Source organism: Plectropomus leopardus, chromosome 18 (genome assembly GCF_008729295.1).
Source record: "Plectropomus leopardus isolate mb chromosome 18, YSFRI_Pleo_2.0, whole genome shotgun sequence".
NCBI classification, from domain to species: domain Eukaryota; kingdom Metazoa; phylum Chordata; class Actinopteri; order Perciformes; family Serranidae; genus Plectropomus; species Plectropomus leopardus.
Window position 1 is genome coordinate 25,657,365 of NC_056480.1, and position 20,483 is coordinate 25,677,847.

At 35.1% G+C, this 20,483-nt stretch overlaps 1 protein-coding gene across 1 annotated transcript; it reads right to left on the reverse strand.

Annotated features, from left to right (window-relative positions):
- Positions 1-13,048: 13,048 nt before the first annotated feature.
- On the reverse strand, positions 13,049-19,440 carry LOC121957627 (CMP-N-acetylneuraminate-beta-galactosamide-alpha-2,3-sialyltransferase 1-like). The gene is made up of 6 exons (XM_042506316.1): positions 19,155-19,440; positions 17,204-17,406; positions 16,020-16,187; positions 14,882-14,927; positions 14,624-14,743; positions 13,049-13,746 (listed from the first exon to the last, which is right to left on the reverse strand). The coding sequence occupies exons 1-6, from the start codon at positions 19,401-19,403 to the stop codon at positions 13,579-13,581; spliced, it is 954 nt and encodes a 317-aa protein (XP_042362250.1). The 5' UTR covers positions 19,404-19,440; the 3' UTR covers positions 13,049-13,578.
- Between the last annotated feature and the right edge of the window lie 1,043 nt (positions 19,441-20,483).

Sequence of the window (20,483 nt, forward strand, 5' to 3'; positions counted from 1 at the left end):
GTATGAGGGATTTTTGGGAGGTGATAGTCCAGGTTGCAATTACACCTCTTGTAGCGCCTGCTGCATCATGAGGTAGCCAGTTCAGTTTTTAAAATGTCCTGTGACATTGTGTTGTGTAAAAGCGGGAAAAAAGTGTTTCCATCGCAGTTTTGTGAAATATGGCTTTTTTAATTGCTTGAAATACCACCTCATGCAAGTGTAAAAACTTTTCTTTTTTTTTTAATAAGATAAATGGGAGGTTTTTCTTCACAATTGACATGTTCATAATCTTATATTCACAATTTCAATTTGTGAATTTGAGGGTTAATAGAAACTTTAAAGTGAAATTAAGTGAAATTTATATGTATGTTAATATGTAGCAACTGTACTCACAGGTAGAGGAGGGTATATAGAAGGGTATATAATAGAGGTGGTTAAAGGGCTATGATATCTGCTTTCATTTTGGACTCTGTGGCTCCAAACATTCCACTGAAATGCATTAAAGGCCTTTGCAGTTTCACACAGTTTTCAGTTTAACATGAACTTTGTTTAAAACATTGCCTGCATACTGTGTTGTATGATGCACATTGTGACATGCTCCCTTTATGTTGTGCATTGCACAACATAAAGGGAGGTGTGTTTTCCTCGCAGGTGGAGCTGCTTATGCTGATTGAGGAGACCCTTTAAAGAGGGGGCAGGGATTGCAGCAGCAGCAGTGTGGTGAATAGTATGATTTAGATTTCAGCTTCTGTTTTTTCTTGGTGGGACTGGTTTTTGTGGCTTAGCCGTTTTGGTGTTTTAGGTTAGAGGGAAGAGCACAGATCGTTTGATCTCTTGTTGGTCTGGATGTCTTCCCGTCTTTTTGTTCTTTCTGGCCAGTCTTGTGTTTGTAGGTTTTGTTGAGTCTTTATTTGGCTGATGGTCACCTTCTTGTTTTTTTCCATAAATGAATTGAATTTAGATTTTAGCTGATACTGACTCTTCAATGATGTTGAGTGTCTTAGTGATTAGTAAGTAACACAAATGTTTGTGCATATTTCATATATTTCTTAAACATTTTTCTCTCTTATAATTTAATATTGTCCTTCATTTTCCATATTTAATTTAATATTCATATTTATTTATTATGTGAAATTGTTGCATAATGCTATCATAATTTTTAGATTAGATTTAGATTTCTCTATGCCAAGAGCAACTGTAACATTGCCAAATTTCTCCCTGGCAAACAATACAGTACTCCGAATCTGAATAAGTCTATTTTTCAACTTTCAACACAATGTAATTTTCCTGTTGTGTATATGAGTGCACTCAAATCAGGCTCAGTGTTAATGGCATGAATCATTTGCATACAATAAAAGCTTCTATGTAAAAATGAATATTTTATATATGATTTAATAGCACAAAACTGATTTCAGACATGTAAATTTAAGTTATCCTTTTGCCACCCAGTTATGTGCGAGTGCCCTACACAAAGATTTGCCCACAGAGAGGAAAATGTAAACTGTATCTGCTCCGTACAATGTGTTCTGAGTTTATGATTAGTTTATGATTTACAGTTTGATTGTAACAAGACAGAAAAAAACTAGAACCAGACACAAAAATCATTTTAACATTTTTTTAATCCCTGATGGCATCAGTAATTTCCAGCCTCCCAAGTCAAACCATCCACACACACGCACACATTTCACAGAAACTTTGAAATTACTATATTGATTGTTTTATTTGGCACTTCACAAAAGCATTGTCTTTTAAAACCACACAGGGAAATTTATTGTATTTATTTATTTATTTATTGTTTTATATCATGATTACTCAAAATGATTAAATATTTTAGATTGGCTGGTATAAAATTTCATATTAACGGTTTCAACATGGGACGTTTGCAAGAGCTCTTATTCCTCCAATAAGAAACATGCTTGAGTGATGACACTTAAATTGCACATGCTCAGCTAGACACATTTTAATGTGACCTTATTATTGTAATAGCCCATTAATTCACAACATAGTGAGCCATTATTGTTCACTGTACACTGAATAAATCATCATTTAAAAGAACTATCATTTGATGAATATGATTGTATAGAATATATATATATATATACATATATATATATATATGTTATTGTATAACTATGCATATTTTCAAGAAGCAGATGTTTATATAAATTAAATAGCATGTACTGTATTTTAATATTACAGTAGTAACAGTAGTTGCAGTATTTTTCTTCTTTTTTTCAAATAAATTTTGTGAATGATATGTCATATGTAACCGTGTTTAATCTAACCTAATGGATAAGATTTCTTTTTTTAAAAAAATATCATGGGAAGAAAGAAACAAGCAATTTAACAAGTCATGGCCCAAAATTTAACAAAAAAATAATAACTCAAAGAAAGTTACAAAAAAATTAACTGAAAATAATTAAATAAATAAAATTAAAAAAATAAAGTGCTGACATTTGTTGTACATTTTTTTTTGTAACATTATTTTAAATATAAAATTATTGCAATAATTTCTTATTGCAATAAGTTCTGGGTAATTTTCTAATCACATTCTGCGTCTTTCTTGCAATTTGTGGGACATTTCCTGCCAAGTTTCATCATTGCCTTTTGTTTTCCTAGTGTTTTCAAAAGACATCAAACCAGGGTCAAAGGGTGAAATAGCTTGCGAAACGCATCTGAACTCAAGAAAACTTAAGTTTTAATTTAAAAAAAAATTAGTAAATGAGAGAAATTCAAAAAATGTTGCAACCGACCCCAGTCTCCCCTACATGTTCTTAGAAAGGTTAATCAACCTTTTATCCACCTTCATGCAGTATCTTAAATTGAGCTAGATAGATATAGAAGATATAGAATCCATAGAGCATAACCCGTATACACCGTTTTATGAATTGCTCTCTTTATCAGAGACAACATCTGGCCGAATTAGCATCTAACATGTTTAGGATATCCGGCTGAGAGCACATGACAGCGATACCTCTTTAGCAGCTCTGTTGCTTATGAATCTGTTCACATCTCACAAAAAGGAGAGAAATGTTCCACTCCAGTGCACCGAGAAAATCAGTCTCCCTCATAATAGCTCTGGGCAATTTCAGACCACACAGAATGACAAGGGAATCAATTTTCCTGGTTAGGTTATAGATGGATTTTCTTCGCCCGCTCTTTTCATAAGAAATAACTGAGATATGTTATATGAATTATTAAGATATCCTCAGCAGTGGTACATACTGTGGGCTACACCACTTTTCTCAAACCTAATGAATATTGTTATTATTATACATAGGGGATTTTAGAAACGTGCATTTGCTGATTTTGCTTTACACTTAAAAAATTGGGCACTGGGAGTAATCTAGCGAGCATGTTCACGTGCGGCGAATATTAAAGAGTGAATAAATGGGCTGTAATCCGTCACAAGAGCTCACGGTTAAGTTGGCTGGATAAAGAGGAGATTGCGAGGAGACGGATCCAGTGTGACCTCATGTGGACGAAACAGAGCAGCTTAGAAAAATCTGCAGACAAGTGCATGCAGGGGTGAAACCGTCCACTCTGATGTATTAAACATGAAAAGTCAAAGTCATTAATTAGGCTAATGAATGCACTGCTTATCAAATACGTCAAAATACTTGTCATCTTTTAACACAGTGGGGGATAAAAATCTATAACAGACAGCCAGAGGCGGAGGAACATTAGCTGCTCAGAGCTACAAGGTGTTTGTCACATCTCACCCAGGTGACACAGCAGAGTGATGTTCATTTGTAGTGACAGCCAGCTGCTTATTGACAGACCATATAACCGTAGTGGAGTGGACATTTCCCCCCCGAGCACTGATCAGACCAAACACTGGACTCCGGAAGCCAAAGCAGAGCCGAGGACTGCAACATGTTTCACTGCCTACCTTCTAACAAACTATGAATTCACCAAAGCTGTTTTTTAATGTCTCACATAATCAAGCGTAACAATCAGGGACAATATTTCAATTAAAAAATGGGTAATGCGATTGATTTTAAACCATTTGATCAATGATTTATCTACAAACAGTGTAGGGCACATTCATTTTACAATACAAGTTAACTCTTTTAAACCTGGATCCTGTGCTGCGTTCATACACCCTTAACAGGTATTTCAACCTCTGAAACTTTAGGAAATTGGTCTGATTTTCTTTCAAAAATCTGTGGAAAAAAGCAATGAACAACTTGGTGAGAAATAAGTATATTTAAAAAATATATATTTTTGAATATGCTAGGGAAAAACTATATAGCTAATAATCATTATGAAATACTTTAATATTTTTGGTTATCATTTTCAAGCACTTTTCCAGGTCATTTCCTTGTTTTTGTTATGTGTCTGTATTTTACTCTCTTTGTTGTTTTTTTGGGGGTTTTTTTTTTTTTTTGTTTTGTCTTTTATATAAATTATGGATATTTAATCACACAAAATGCAATTAATATCAAAGATAAGCTAAAAAGAATATAACTAAATATACCAAAGATTTACAATTTAACAGCTGAGTAATGTAAAACTATTAAAATAAGTGGAGTTGCACAAACAATTATTAAGAAAGCCATGAACTAAATGTCAAGTAACCTTTAAAGTGTTATGCAATATAATTAATAGCTCAATTAGAGATTATGAATTTATTCCACATGAGTAGGAAATGTAAATAAAAATACCTGCATGTGACATGAAAAATGAAACGCACATCATGTAGGTTCAAGGCTGTCAGAACACATTTAGGTATATTTATGCAGTAACATACTTTGAGTTGCTGAAAATAAAGAATAACAATTACATCAAATGTTTTGCAGGGACTTATAATTTCATAACTCTGATGTTTTCCTTCAGACAGATAGATTACTGACTGCTGACACATTTCTTTAACATTTACCCTGCAACAACTAAATATTTATTTTTCCGCCCTGTCGCATTTCTGCAAACCAAAAATACATTACATTAGTGTATTTCACATAAATAGTATCAGCGTTTCTAAAGTGATGAAGTACATGAGTTAACTTTGTGATCAGGAGCTGGAGGGGTCACGCCATCCACCTAGGCGTGACACCTGCTGAGCTGCAGACCACTGAGAGCAACCATCAATAAAACTGGTTGGAAGTTAGCGACTCATTGCTGTGTATGCAGCGGCTTTTTGGGCACTAAATATATCTCACGGGGCACATGATTAATTCACAAAGCCTTCACTCTCTGCTAAACATCTTCATCCTGCATTAGATAAGATGGCCAAGCAAAAGGAATTTCTCCAAAAAGAGGCCTTGTCTGTGTATGTATTTTGGGCCTGTGTGCATGTGAAAAAATACAACTTTCTCTTTATAAAGTGTGTAAAAGTATGTAAATGCATGTTCTTATATGTTTGACTTCAACTTAAAATACATTTTGAATGCAAAATGGTCTTGAAACTAAATTTTTGTTATTGTTACCACCAAGTCAGCTGATTGCTCAACTTTGACATGAGATGTGTAATTTATTTTATATTTTTTGTATTTATTAAACCAAAATACAAACTCTGATTTAGTACACAGAGGATAGTAAACAAATACCAATACAATAACAAAAGAGCCAGGGCTATGTCACAGGATATAAAAACATAAAACATGCAGGCTATTAACCCTTGGAAACCGAAGCAAATTTGTTTGATTTCTTCCGATGACCTGGGAAGAAGCCGTTGAGCAACTTAAGAAGAAATGACCCAAAAAAGTACAAAAAAAAAATAACAAAACCCAAAGAAAAAGGACCTGAAAAAATGCTCAATAATGATAATAATTCTGTAAAAATATTTTAAAATATATCTTCATAATTATAAATATACATATTTTTATATATATTCCCGTTTTTGTTTTTGTTTTTGTTTTTGTTTTTGTTTTTTGTTTAGGTTTTCAAAATAGCTTTCCAAATCTACTTATTTCCTGCAATTTGTGAAACACTTCTTGCCAAGTTGCTCATTGTGTTTTTTTCCTGTGTTTCTGAAAGAAATCTAGCCAATTTCTGTTGTTTCTTGTTTTGATGTTTTTGCCTCTTTTGTTTTTGAGGGGTATCTTTGTGCTTTTCCTTTTCAAACTAATTATTTTCAAATGCACACTGATTTGGGACTGTAATTGCACTATAATTTGAACATATGTTAATAAAAACAAATCATTGCAAAATTAAAAAAAAAAGAATGTCAATATCATTCTCGGCATAATAATGTGAAGTCTTGTTCAATGACAATTCTGCAAAGATCTTGCCAGAAAAGTGAGAACAATGCCAGAATAAAACTTCTAAATATTCATCAAAGACAAAAGCAGTTTCTGTTTGTGTGTTTTTAAACTTCCTGCAGGGCTAATATTTATGAAAGCCAAGTGTAAAATGTAAATGCAATTATTCCCCCTCCGTCCAGGCTCGCGGGGGGCGGGACTGTGTTACCATGACAATGACGTCAATGTTGGTGTCGAGTAACCAAAGGTCAAAATAAAGACAAGTGAATGAAAACGGAAGGAAACTTAACAGGCTGCTCCGAATGGGACCCACCATCACCATAATCAGCTCAAACTTCGCACTAACATATTGCACATGAGTGTGGACCTCATGTTTTCCGGGATTACTTGTTTTTTTCGCCGGTAAGGAAACGTCAGGCAGCAGAAGGTTAGGGTCACAGGCAAGCTAACAGCAGCTAGCTATGTCAGCGAGCTAGCTAGCCTAGGTCGTTGGCTAACAGGAGCTAGTGCTAACACATTACATTGTTTGCACTGGCAGGCTGGCTCACCCGCATAAAGTTACTTTAAGCGGTTCGACGGCGATATTAATTTACATGCGACAGTTGACGCTTGTTACCGAAGGCTACCTTGCTATTTAAGTTAGCTTTTTCAGTGTTGCAGGCAGGAGAGGACACAGTAGATGGCCTTGCAGCTGAGACTGTTTCCCAGCTGTGTAACTTCACTGACATTACTGTAACTTCCCCGTCATACTGCAACACTCTTTCTAATATCTGTGAACCTAAACGTACCGATATAGCAAATGTCATGTAAGCCAAGTTACGTCATAGCAAGCTAGCTTGTTAATCTTTACAAAGCAGTGCAGTGAGTCCACATAAACAAAGTTTTTTATTGACTTATACTTCATAAAACACTCAGCGTATGGTCATAAATCATTAGATTCAATCGATGCTTTGCAGTGAGCTTGTAGGTGAATGTCTTTATGTGTTGTCATTGAAAGTCGTCCTCAGCATCAGTGTGATTACCCACTTAGTGTAATGGGAATGAGGGCAGGCTAACTTCTCTTCCTGTCTTTTTTTTTTTTTTTTTTTTTTTTTTAGGAAAATGCAAGACTGCAGATATTTTTGCCATCGACTCTGGAATCTGGATTACCATCATCTACAGTTAAAGTCAGTGCCTGTGTCCTGATCAGATAGCTATGCTGTCTCCTGCCCTTATTGACCTTATTTACACCTGCAGGTAGAAGCAGGTTTTCCCACGGTCATGGAAAACCTGGAAAAGTCATGGGAAATCATAATCATGTTTTCCAAGCCGTGAGAAGTCATAGAATTAGTAAAAATTATCGTGGAAAAGTCATTAAAATATTCTTGTGTGTAGTGAAATTGTTACAGCAATCTTTCATGGATAAAATCCCATATAATTAACATAACATATAACATATATTCTATCACTGTTGACATTATATAGCTCTAGTATGTGTCGATTTGTAGTGTTTTGCTTACCATCATGTATGTTTCTGCATTGTTCTGTTAGGCTTTTCATGTATGTGACCTCCTTAAAATGATGGAATAGAATTTAAATAGAGTTTGAATCTGGGAGAAGAAAAAGAAGAAAAAAGAAGAAAAAAATTGTATGAATGGTCCATGACAAAAGTTTTGAAATTTTGTCCATGAAAATGTGTAGGGACCCTGTAGAAGGTGACACAGTTTTTGCTTGCTTGATAAGAAAAGAGGAGTAAGGGCCTTCAACGTTTAAGTATTGTGCATGCTGTCTTGATTTCCCATCACTTGTCAACATTGTCTCTGGCTGTGTGTGCACTTTATCGTCTGAGAAGCCAAATGCATAAGGTAGTTTGGGGCTGTAAACATCCCCGACTGGAAGCTGTCTATCTTGCAGAGCTTCCAGTCTGATGTTTGCTGCTGCCGACTGCCTCCAGTCACATGAAAATGGAGGTAAATATGCTGTGTCCATTTATACGACATGCTTCTATAAAATTGCCCTGGAAGGTTGTATTATTAGGCTCTTTAGGTAACACTTGAACCTTAACTTTGCATTTCGGTCGGCTGTTCGGACTCAGTTCATGTAAACATCCTACACTCAGCTGTAATCAGTTGCAGCAGAGGCTGAGAGAAGGTTGTTTACTTGGACTGGCTGGAAGTGACATAAAGCAAGCTGAGCAACGAGCGTCCACTTCAAGGTGATACATCACAGCTTATCGAAGTCAGTGTGTTGAATGACAAATGAAAAAAACACAATTTGATACACGATTAAGAGTATTTTGAATAGTTATGGGCTTCCTTATTTAGTCTGACACTTAACATGAAAAGTTATTTATGTAATTAATAGTAAAAACAATCATTAGCTGCAGTTCTGATAATAAGTTTAATAATCATGAACAGATACATGTAAATGTGACAAGTGTAAACTATGATCATTACCTTATTTCCTTGTTCTTTTACAGGGTGTGATGCTGTTGTAATTTTTCTCCCTTCAGAGTCTGCCTGATGTGTAATATTGTCATAAAGAAATGATGTCATCTTTTATAAACATAGCACTCCTGTCAATGTGATACAAGTGGTTGGACACCTGAAATAAGTGTATGGAAGATACAGAAACATAAATTTATGTAAGTCGGTGTTATCACTGCAAATAGAGCACAGCACAGGAGAAATAGACGGTTACACGGTTTGTGTCAGATGAGCTGCAGTTCAGCTCCATAAGATTTCCCTCTCCTGTGCGTTCATGTCAACCTCTTAAACAGAGTTCTATAAATAGAGGACCTGCTCAGGCCTAACAGAGCAGGCTAATTTCTGGATTCATCTATTAATCTGTAAATGTAGGTGGGTTAGTGAGGGGAAAAAAAGAGTTTATTCTTACAATGAATTGTGTCTGTTACTCTAGTGCATTTAATTGTTGACTTTGACATATATTCGTTGAGGGTTATAGTATCACGTGATGCTGTACAATAGAAGGAAAACCTTATAAACTTCCGTGTAATAGCAGATATAACATGCCATGTTTTGCACACATGTAAGTAACCTGAAAAATATTGGAATTAATAAAAATGAAAATCTGAACATATCTTGTGTCCTCTGTCTTCTACACTTTTGAAGTTCCAGTGACCAACTGAAGATCATCGATTTATAAAATGTTTTCTGACTTATTCACATTATGCTTCAAATTTGATCATTTTCACTCATTTCCTGAATCAACTTCACACTAATGCTATTAGCTAAAGTTAGCTTAAAGACCTTATTTTAAAAAATATGTGCAAATTTAAAAATGTGTTCATGATTTCTGTAAATTTAATATTGGCGTTCGGTTTGTGAAAGAGAGCACTGTGACTTGATTGGGGCTCAAAATTCAAAGTGTAGGACTCTGGACTTGGTTCCACCTCTGGGAGCAACATCTCACTGTGTGAATATATAGCGTTACCACAAAAGATTTAATTAAATAGACACATTTTTACATTTGTTTCAGGATGGCAAAATCAAGATAGCAGTGATTGAGTAAAAAATATTTGGAAGCTGATGTTAGAGTTAAAAAAAAAAAAAAAAGTAAAAAACCAACATGCCCAGACTTATAAAAATATTTATTTACTATAACTTTTTTATATTTATTATTTATTCCAATATTTGAAAAAAGAATTACTAGAGGGCATGTTGGCCAAGTGAGAATAATGTGAGTGGTGCAAGGCAAAGATTTGATTTTCAACATGCTACAATACTATATTTTTGCCAGTAGATGTCAGACTTGTACTTCTTTTTGATCGGCAGTATACTTTGTGAAACTCACTGTTACTGAAATCAACAAAACATTCTACAACCACAATAGATGGTGGCAAATATTTGAGCAGGTTGCTAAAGCTGCAGGCTTATGTCTAATCACTGGCTTTCAGTTTGTATTGACTGTCAATGTTTAAGTTTAGTCAGCGAGATGACTGAAGTCCTCGCCGTCACCATGGCACGGTTGCCAATACAAACCATTAGATCCTGTTTCCTCTAAATGTAAACAGTGGTGGCTTGGCACTCCACAAAGCCACTATCAGTAAAGATAACTAAAAAAAAAAAAAAACTTTGTGAAAGGTTACAGAAATATTTATCTGTTCTCTACCAGCATATTGATGAACATTTTTTTAGTGTTAGTGCACTGGTTGAATTCCTTTTCACCTTCAGCTTTTTACTTGTTTTCTAAAAGCAACTGTTATCATTTAACTTTGCATTGTCAAATCCATAACTGAATGAAGCCTTGAGCATTTTTTTAGGCTGTAAATAAGTCATATAGCTGGAAATTAATGGTACATAGTGGGTTGGAGTAAACAGATTTAGCATGCAGCTTAGCAGTCTGAAGTCTGTAGCCATCAGTGCAGGGGTGATAATGTGGCTATTTGTTCTTACCCTGAACTCGTCAAATACTGCCGCTCTGTCAGTGTTTTTGGCGTACAAGTGTGACACCAAAAGCCACCTTCTGCATCCAGCCGGAGCACAGCTGGATGGCGTTCAGACAGAACTTTTTGCTGTTTTGAACATTTTTATTAACATGCTGAAAGAATATTTGTTGATATCCTGTTAAATGTAATGCAACTTAAAGTCCTTAAAAACTCCACAGAAGGTTTAATGTAGTGTAATAAAGTGTTGGCTGCAATGTACAAAGACTGTCAGTAGATGTCAATATTGCTTCATATTATTGCAAGATATTATCCCTATAGGCATCAACTAAATTTGGCAAAAGTGTAACTTACTTTGTGGCGTATCAACACAATGAAACATGTCACTAAACATGGATTATCTCATATCCTCAACATTATCTTTCACCTTTTTATCTTTATAATCAATCAGATTTCTATATTAACTGATTAATATATTTATGTAAATGTAATAAATTAATGAATCTTAATTGTCCACTGGTATTATTTTATGACCTCGTTCAAACTGGCTAACTGTTGTATTTAAAAAAAAAATCCCCCTCAGAGCTGTACAGAGGTGAAGAGTGTTTGAATACATAAACCAGTTGAGTTTTTAGGAGGATATGTAACCATTCATTTCTACCCTGGGAAGATGCTATTTCACAAGAGCTATTGTCTTTGCACATTTTTTTTTCCAGAGTCTCCTTAAACAAAACATTGATGACATAAAGCCTTTGCCATTGATGTGGTGAGAGGTCAGACAATACAGGGCGAATGTCAACTGAAATTCTTCCTTGCATTGTGTAACTGATGGCTGACAAACAAAAAAAAAAGAAAAGAAAAAAAACCCTTCTTAAAGAAAGAAAAGGAAAAAAATAAACTTGTTTTTAGGCTTTACTCTCCAAATTCCAAAAGAAAAGGAGGGTTTGACCTGCCAAATAATCAGTTCCACCAATGAACATTCACAATTTACACATTTCTAAAACCAATCTGAGCTAGAGTACCAAAAACGGCTTAAACATCACAATATGGATCATCCTTATCCCGTCTTGTTTTGTGCAGTCCCCATAGTCACAATTTAGGATAATCCATTAACTAAACTTGGGAAGACATATTGTTTAGTTTTTAGAGATTTTTAAAGAAGTTATTAAAACATTTCATCTGATTTACCAGCTCTGAGAAGAACTTGGATTTTCATTCAAATGTTAAACGTTTAAACAATTTCTTTGTTTGGATGTTTGATTTTTTTGCTGTTTTCAAATGTATCTGCTGATGGGAGAAAATGTCTCAATGCTTTCCTTCAATCTGAGTTTAAGACATGAGTTGGTGATAATAACTTATCATTCAGTTTATACTTGTACTCAAACAAATGTAGCCTACTTAGTAACATTTTGCCACTGTTAACATAAACTGTTACATTTAACTCATTTTACAGCCTTAGTCTCTTTTTTTTAATGATAGCTTTGTTTTTACTTGATACTAAAACTACAGTTATTTACATCAAAATTCATAATTACTCTGGAAACAAAGAGTTTTGTAAGGGTAAAAAAGGTGTCAGAGTGCATTCAGAAAGATAAAAATTCAAAATAATTTATTATTGGAGATCAAAGATTTATTTAAAAATTCATTGGAGAATCTCTGGAGAAATTAAGGCTTCAACAGCAAATATGTTCACTTTCTTTGTATGTTTGTATGTATGCACTTTCTAAAAATGCCCTGTCATGTCTGAGAATAAAGCTGACCAAATGACAAAAGGCATTACTTTATCAATGACATGAAGCCTGCAATGTTACATGCTCCCTGAAAAGCTTTCAGTGTCCTAAAAATAAGCATTGTGCCCACACCTTGCTACACAGGCAAAACCAGTCCCATTTGTGTGTTCTCTGTTGTGTTGGGGTCTGGCAACAAAAGGGCTCAGTTGTTTAAACAGTCAAGTCACCTGTTGCCTTAGATATAAAAAAAAAAGATGGTTTTTTTTTTTTTGGATGACACAGTATTCTCACAGTAGTACTTAATTAGCTCATGCTTTTTTTCTGCCAGTGAAGGTTTCAAGATGACATACCAGATTTATAATACTGACACACCCAAATAGGACGCAGCCACCACTAAACACTAAAACTGAGCTTCACAAAATGATTTAACCTTTTAAAACATGAGCAAATTTAATTTAATTTGATTTGATTTAATTTCCTAAAAAAAAAAAAAAAAAAAAAACATGGGGAGAAGGCAATGAACAACTTATCAAAACATGGAACATGAAACAAAAAATGCAAAAAAAAATTTAAAAAGGTAAAAGAAAGTTACCTGCAAATAAAGTCAAAAATTGTAAAAAAAATAAATAAAAATTTAAAAAAAATAAAAAAACAAACAAACAATCAAAAAAAAAAACTCACAATGAAATCATTTTTTTCCCTGTAACACCATCTTTGATTTAAAAAAAACAAACCATATAATTCAAGTTTGTTTTCAAGACTTTTTTCCTTTTATTTCGGATAATTTTCTGTTATTTTTTAGGTAATTTTCATCTGACCATTATTTTTCCAAGTTGTGAGTCATTTCTTTCTTAATTGCTAATTGCCTTTTTCCCTTTGTTTTCCTGAGAAATCACACCTATTTGCTTAGGTTTCAGATGGCCAAATAGCTTATGATAGGCATCTAAATGCAGCACAAGAAAACTGATGTCGAGCCAGGTTTCAGGGGGTTACACATAACAATTTAAATGGACTGCACTTGTGTAGCGCATTTCAACTGCTACCCAGTAACCATTCACACGCTCATCACACGGTTCACTATCTTGCCCAAAGATACTTCAGTGTGTTGACTGGAGGAGCCGAGGATTGAGCCACCATTCTTCTCATTAGAGGACAACCTGCTTTACTTTAATTCACTTTAATTCGCTATCATTTACCTTAAACGATAGCGAATGTATCAGTTCTGTTCATGTTATTTCAATTGACAGAGACAAAAACAGAAAAAGAGAAAGAAAAATTACCTTCAAAATCCTTTAAAAAAAGTTAATATCTTCTTATCGTGTAATTGCTCAATAAGTTTATATTCAAATGCTCCTGGATGACCACCAGTTTTAAAGTGTTTGTTTCTGAAAGTTTCAAAGTAATGGTTCCAGTTTCCATCGCTGTCTGCTCCAAAGCCAAAAACGCTGACCTGGGGAAACAAAAAATATAGCATGAATCTCAGCTGGATCTTATATTTCTTATTTCTTTCTTTATTTCTTATATTTTTTCTTCATTCTCTTACTAACATTTCATTTTCTTTTCATTTCACTTCTTCTTGTTTTTCTTTTTTTTTGCTAACCTAACAGACAAAGCTAAAGGGCTCCCAAAATGTTGAGCAATTGCTAATAAACACAAACATATTTTCTCATAAAATAAGCTGTTTTATTTAATTTGATTTTGTGTCAATTTTGAAACTAACATTTATATTTATAGAGTGTCCCAGAGATGAGTTAGCATTTGCATTACCACATGTTTTGCATTTGTGCATTTTGTTCCCTCGACTCAAAGTATGTAACATAATTTTGGTTAGATGCCTGTTATAAGGTCTGTGGTTAATTGAAGCTTAAGAGACTTTCATATTTTGTTTTCAGACATAAATGCATCAGAAAATACCCCACTTGTGAATTTTGAAGCTTTTATGTCTCTATTAGAGGCAGTTGCTAGCCTTTTTACTTCTGGCATGCACATTAGCTTCAAAAAATCATAACAGCGATGTTCATTTGTGAAAATTAGCTTGCTGAACAAAATGTGTAGATATCATAAAAGTTTGTTTGCCACATGGCTTGTTTTCCGCAATATTCCAAAATCCAATGGAAAAATTCTATATGCTTTTTGACAAGGTAACCAGGGCAACACTAACTTCCACAGTGGCCTGAAGAAAAACGTTATCTCTGGAGCACTCTATTTATTGCCCAGCAGTCTTCTTCTGCCTTGCCCATGCTGGCACATCATTTTTTATAGTTGCACTGCAACTGTCAGTCAGTGAAGTCAATAGTTGTTAGCATAATGTGTGATCTGATGCCTACCTCGTCACAAAGAACCAGGCTAAGAATCACAGTCAAAAAGCCAGTGGATGGATAGGCACCCTTCTTTTCTGACCACATTTCATGAACATATTTCATGAAAGCTGGATTGAGGATGATCACCTGGTATGAATCAGATATAGCCTTTTAACTGACATTCATAAACCAGTCCCTTCTGCAGTCAATAGACAATACAATTCAATGCATTACTGGGTGACTTATCAAATATGCAAGTTTCTGAAAATCATTTTAAATACTCACCAAATCTTTGTTGGCTATCCTCCTTGGTTTCACAGCACTGTTTTCCCTGTTGGAGGTAACATTAATTGAAACATTTAGTAAGAAATTAACTGATTACCAAGTATTATTTGGTAATATGCATATTGCACTTTTTAAAAGATGCATCATTTTATTGGCCAAACAAAGTAATCACCCAATATTAATCTTGTTGACTATAATTTGCAGATGGCAGTGGCCAATGTTTTTCTGTGTTTCTGTCATAAACATTTTGTAAAAGCTGAAAAGCAGACTAACGAGACTAACAGTGTCCCATTGCCTTGGGGACAATAAGACACGTGTGTGGGATGAATAGAGAACTATACTGAGAATGTCAATATACAAGCTGCGTCAGTGGTATGAAATGGTATTCATAGGTAGTCGTTGTGTAGTTACAGTGCCTGGATGGAACAAAGCAGATTCAAACTATAAAAAGTACAAATTTAATGTTTGCTCATTATTTTACCGCCTGTTTTATCTGATATCAGCCAGGGCAAGATTATCCCAGTTAATTTCCTCTTTATTTGTCTTTCTGAAAAATGCCAATTTAGTTTCGAAATGACTGGAAGGTTTAGGGTCCAATATTAATTTTTTTGACCATAAGACACAGATTGTTTAATCTGTGCTCAAGTTCACTTCTAATGAAATACTGATAATGAGTGGATGCCACAGCCCGTGTTTCTTGTTAAACCTTTTACATTTTGTGATGCATCTGTATCCTTTAAACATGCTATAAACATTGTAAAGGCTGCTTTAATTAGTATTTTTATGTTGAGAAATAAACTAAATTCACGCCACCTTCCCAGCACAAAATGCTAATTTTACTGTGTCTCGGCTGGATTTGTTTGCTAACATGTTAACTATATCAACTTTATACGGTGATAACATCTAAATGTTGTAAATGCAAGAGCAAAGACAGGTAAGACAGGATTTGTTTGCTAACATGTTAACTATATCAACTTTATACGGTGATAACATCTAAATGTTGTAAATGCAAGAGCAAAGACAGGTAATTCAAGTGCACTGGAAGATGAGGATGTGGGGAGACAACTAGAAAGTCTAGAGAAAGCTGTAACTCCCTCAGGTTTTTCATTTAATTACATATATGTGTAGAGGCACCCACCATGGACCGAGTTTCTTGTAGAGCCACTGGAAATCAAATGTCTTGAATGGAAACATTATAAGGTGAGTGGTATTATCCAGTTGAACAGCACTCTCTGGATACATTACACGATAAGTTGTTTTGGTTCCGACATGTGCTTCGTAGCCTTTGGTACGGCCACGGTTTATTCTAAAAGATACAAGGGAATACATATTTAATATCATGTAGTTAAAGAACAATGACATGGTGATTGGTGTTCACATCACATGGAAATCCTGAGTGCTGCTCATCCCCTCCTGCCAATGGCAGGGAAATTTTGAAACCTCGAGGTTGGATCTTTGGTTGAAAAGCAAAATATAAGGCCAGCTTAATAAACGTTAAAGTTTGCCTGCGAGTGAGTGATGAAGTTGCACCATTATTCAGAATGATTGATGACGTGAGTGTACTCTACTGGCTGTTGCTCTCTCAAAATGAACAGGTCCTGACAGAGCCATGGCTATGCAGACTTGTTTAGTTTTGTAAACTGGAAAGCATTTCTATTTGTGGAAACTAAACTTTTACTTTTATTTCACAAATTAAAAACAAATTACAACGACAATGAAACACTTGACAAAATAGCATTTCAAGTCCTGTGTGTCATTTATCCTGGCTTTACATGAGTGACAATTTAGCTGCTTAGCTCATTCATGCAATGGGAAATGTCATAGGCCTACGCTAACAGTTTTAGCCTGTTGGAAATGTGGAAACAAACGTGTTAGTATAAGACAATGGTTTTGCAGTTGAACCCTGTGAATTATGATACAGCCAAATTTTGTAAAGTTACCTTTGTTAAAGGTTTTGTCTCAGTTTCATATGAGTAGTTAGCCTTAGGGAAAACACGGCCAACTGCTGTTAATCTAATTTATACCATGTAAAATATAAACAGGCTTGTACTGTTATTATACTGTTAGTTTGTTAGATTTGTGGGGAAAACTTGTCTAGCAAATACAATTGTTTGGTCTGTGATCTTTTTGAGTTTAACAGAGTATTTTGTACTGAAACGAAATAGAAAATATTTATATTATAATTATAATTTTTTATATATATTTTATATATATATACAATAACAGGACAATGTATATATATATATATACATTGTCCTGTTATTGAACTACATCATCATTGTTCAAAGTCATTTTTTTAAAAACATTGCAGTAATGATTTACCTTATTACGATATTATGAAAATCTATGAGCTTTCCATAGTGTGACCCCCTCAAATTGCCAGAATTCCCCACCACAGCACAACTCCTGCAACGGTCACGGCGGGGTTCAAACATCGTAACATTCGGAATGGGCGGGACAATCTCAAATGCTGCCTCCACTGCGTTTTTGTAGATGGTGTAGTTGCGTTGTCTGGACTGTAATCGCTGACACACAGAGCAGAAAATAGAACATTACTTCAGCATCAGTTACAATTTCATCACATATCAGTTCCACAAACCACAGCTGTGGTATCTAAAGACACAATCTTTAAGAATCTTAAGAAAACATTTTTGACATAATTCATAGTATGCATTTCCTAAGCAAATACCATTCAGTGTATTTACTAGTGGTGCATCAATTTATAGACTGGACACTGACATCAGCCAATATTTGCCTTGTTGACTACCATCATCTAATAGGATGACACCCACCGATGGCAGGGGACGACATTTTTCCTTTGTGTCACATTAATTTTGCATTGGCTAAAAAGCAAGACTTGAAACTAATTGTGGCCCGTCATCCCAGGGAAAACAGAAAATATGTTTGGGATGAACAGAGATGCTGTTGGGATGAAAGGACACAGTTAATGCCATATTGTGGCTTCAGGGGATACACCCTATTGGTTCCTCTGATAACGCTGCGGTGTGAACAAGTGCATGTTTCCATCCTCAGAAAAAGTGCTAGTTAATGTTTGCTGTTAGCAGCTGGTGGCTGGAACTAACTGTTGACAGAGGTTGCCTTAGGCATAAAGCTAAAAAAAAAGAGAGGAAATCCAAGCATTTTATCACATCATATCATTGGGAGATTGTGAAAGAATGGCCCGCCTTATTCTACCTTTCTCTGCCTCTTATTGACTCACCCTGATATTCCAAACTGTTCTCACCACAAGTCTTTACATGTTGCTGCTTTGCAGTTGACTCCCAAGTCTGTTTATTATGTTTTAGGTCTGCGTCTGCTGATTACATTCCGGGGTGGCGCTACCGTGTTGTCAACAAATGCACATGGTGAGATTACATGGCATGTGGTTATGTTTAGACAACAACAGCACATGGCGACCAACACTGGAATGTCAACAAACGCACATGCTGGTACAGATGATGCACAGATGAAGGAGGCAAATCGTAAGGAGTAAAAAAAAATCCTAAAAAACATTACATTCAGATCAGAGGCAAACACAGGAATCCCACATGAAGGTCCAGGATTTGTTGGATCCAGCCACCATCAATCCTATAGGCTCTGTTGCGCTTCTTGTATTTCCGTTCAGCAGCGTTTCATGCACATGCCAGAGGGGCCTTTTGCCATTCGACTATAACCAAAAAGTTCTGCTAGACCAAGTCCACCAAGTAGGCTAAAAAGAGCACACCCAAAGAACACCTGAGTGGACACCGTTTCTTTATTTCTAGCGCCATCTGCTGAAATCCTTCAACACTGCAGCTCCAGTTAAACTTTAATATGTGTGTCATACCCCATAGCTTATATGGTGTCAAGGCTTGTGTCCCAACCTTCATTGAATTGCCTTGGTAATAAGTTACGTTCATGATGCATTCAGTAGACATGAGTATTGGTTGAAGGGTAATTAGGACATTCTCATAATGCATTTTAATGTACTGTAAAATGCAGGTTTTGGGAGAAACTTGCATAGATACAGCTGTTTGAAGGAGAAATTTGTCGATGTTTCCACAGCAATGTATTTGTTTTTGTAACTGTTTTCATTTGCACAAATTTATCTCCACCTTTTTGGATGAGCAACTAATGGGTTAGAGTAATTTCAGAGGGAATGTGAAAAATGTTCAGAGAAACCCAAAGTAGTTGCTGATTTTGCTACAGGACCAACCAGAGAGTCTGAAACAATTTACAGTGAAACAGCAGCAGAATATTTGTGCTATATCTTTGAAGATAAGTTGACAATTACCTTCCACCAGTTGAAAACTTGTTCTGAGGGTGTCTGGTTTTTTGTCAAAAAGAGTTCAGGAGCTGCTTCAATAAGATTCCTAAACCATGGTTCCGCCTCTGCTAAACATTTGTGGCAGGTGCAAACACTTGATTTTCCAAAGCCAAGGGAAAAAACAGAAAAATCCAGTGATGATCCAGAGAACAGCCCGATAGCAGCGATGCACATTAGTGAAATTAATATTTTGGATTTTCTCATTTTTCGAAGCATCTTTGCAGCTTGACGCTATTCAAGGAAGATCAGAGCAAATCTGTGGATGCAATATGAGAGGAAACACACATGTGAGTTACTTCATGAATGTAGAAAACCTAAAGTCATATGAGAACAGCATTTTGCTGGAGGATGTGGCTGGCTGCTATTTATGTCATCTTATTTATGATACGGCCACATCTGATATTTAAAGGTATAATTTACCACATTGTCTCATCTTAGCAGCCACACCTCGCCTGAGGAATTTCTTAAAATTTGGCACTAACATCCACTTGGACTCAACAATGAACTGATTAGAATTTGGTGGTAAAAGGTCACTGTGACCTCACAGCCATAGCTCATGACTTCATTTAGTAATTATGACAATATCTCCAACAAATTTCTAATAGGATAAAATGATGAAGTGATGACATTTTATATCCAGAGGAGCACAGGTCAACTTTACTGTAAGTTCACCGAGGCACAGGTGGTAAATGTAGTTCTTATCAAGCACTGGGTTCCAGCTGTTGGCATTCGAGATAACTTCAAGAGAAATTTATAGTAATCTCTATAATGCATAATGAAAGTGAATAATACTAGAAAGACTTATGTTTGATTCTTATACAATAATATGCCTGTCTTAGGGCAATTTTACAATTAAAATGAAAATATTATCAATAAAAAAGCAGAATATAACTTTATCAGATGCATTTTCTGCACTGTGGACATATTCATGTCCATGTTATTCATGTCATTCAAATGAATAGGGTATATAAAAACTGTCTCTATGAAGGTGTAATCTGACTCTGCACTGTTTAACTTGTTCAACAGGTTACATTAGGAATGGCGTGAGACAAGAGGAAGAGTTTTTAGGGTGCTGTGTCTTCACAGTACAGCCGTTGTATTAAGCTTTAGTCAATGAATAAATGAACCCAAAAATATGTTTTTGAATAAAGTGCTTTACCTTAAACCATTTTTTTCTATTTAAAACTATATCTATTCTCTCTCTATATATAACTATGAACAGCCATATAACAGCTATATAACTACAAACAGTACATTAACTGGGTATTCTTGGAAGTGTTATGCAAAAAAAAAAAC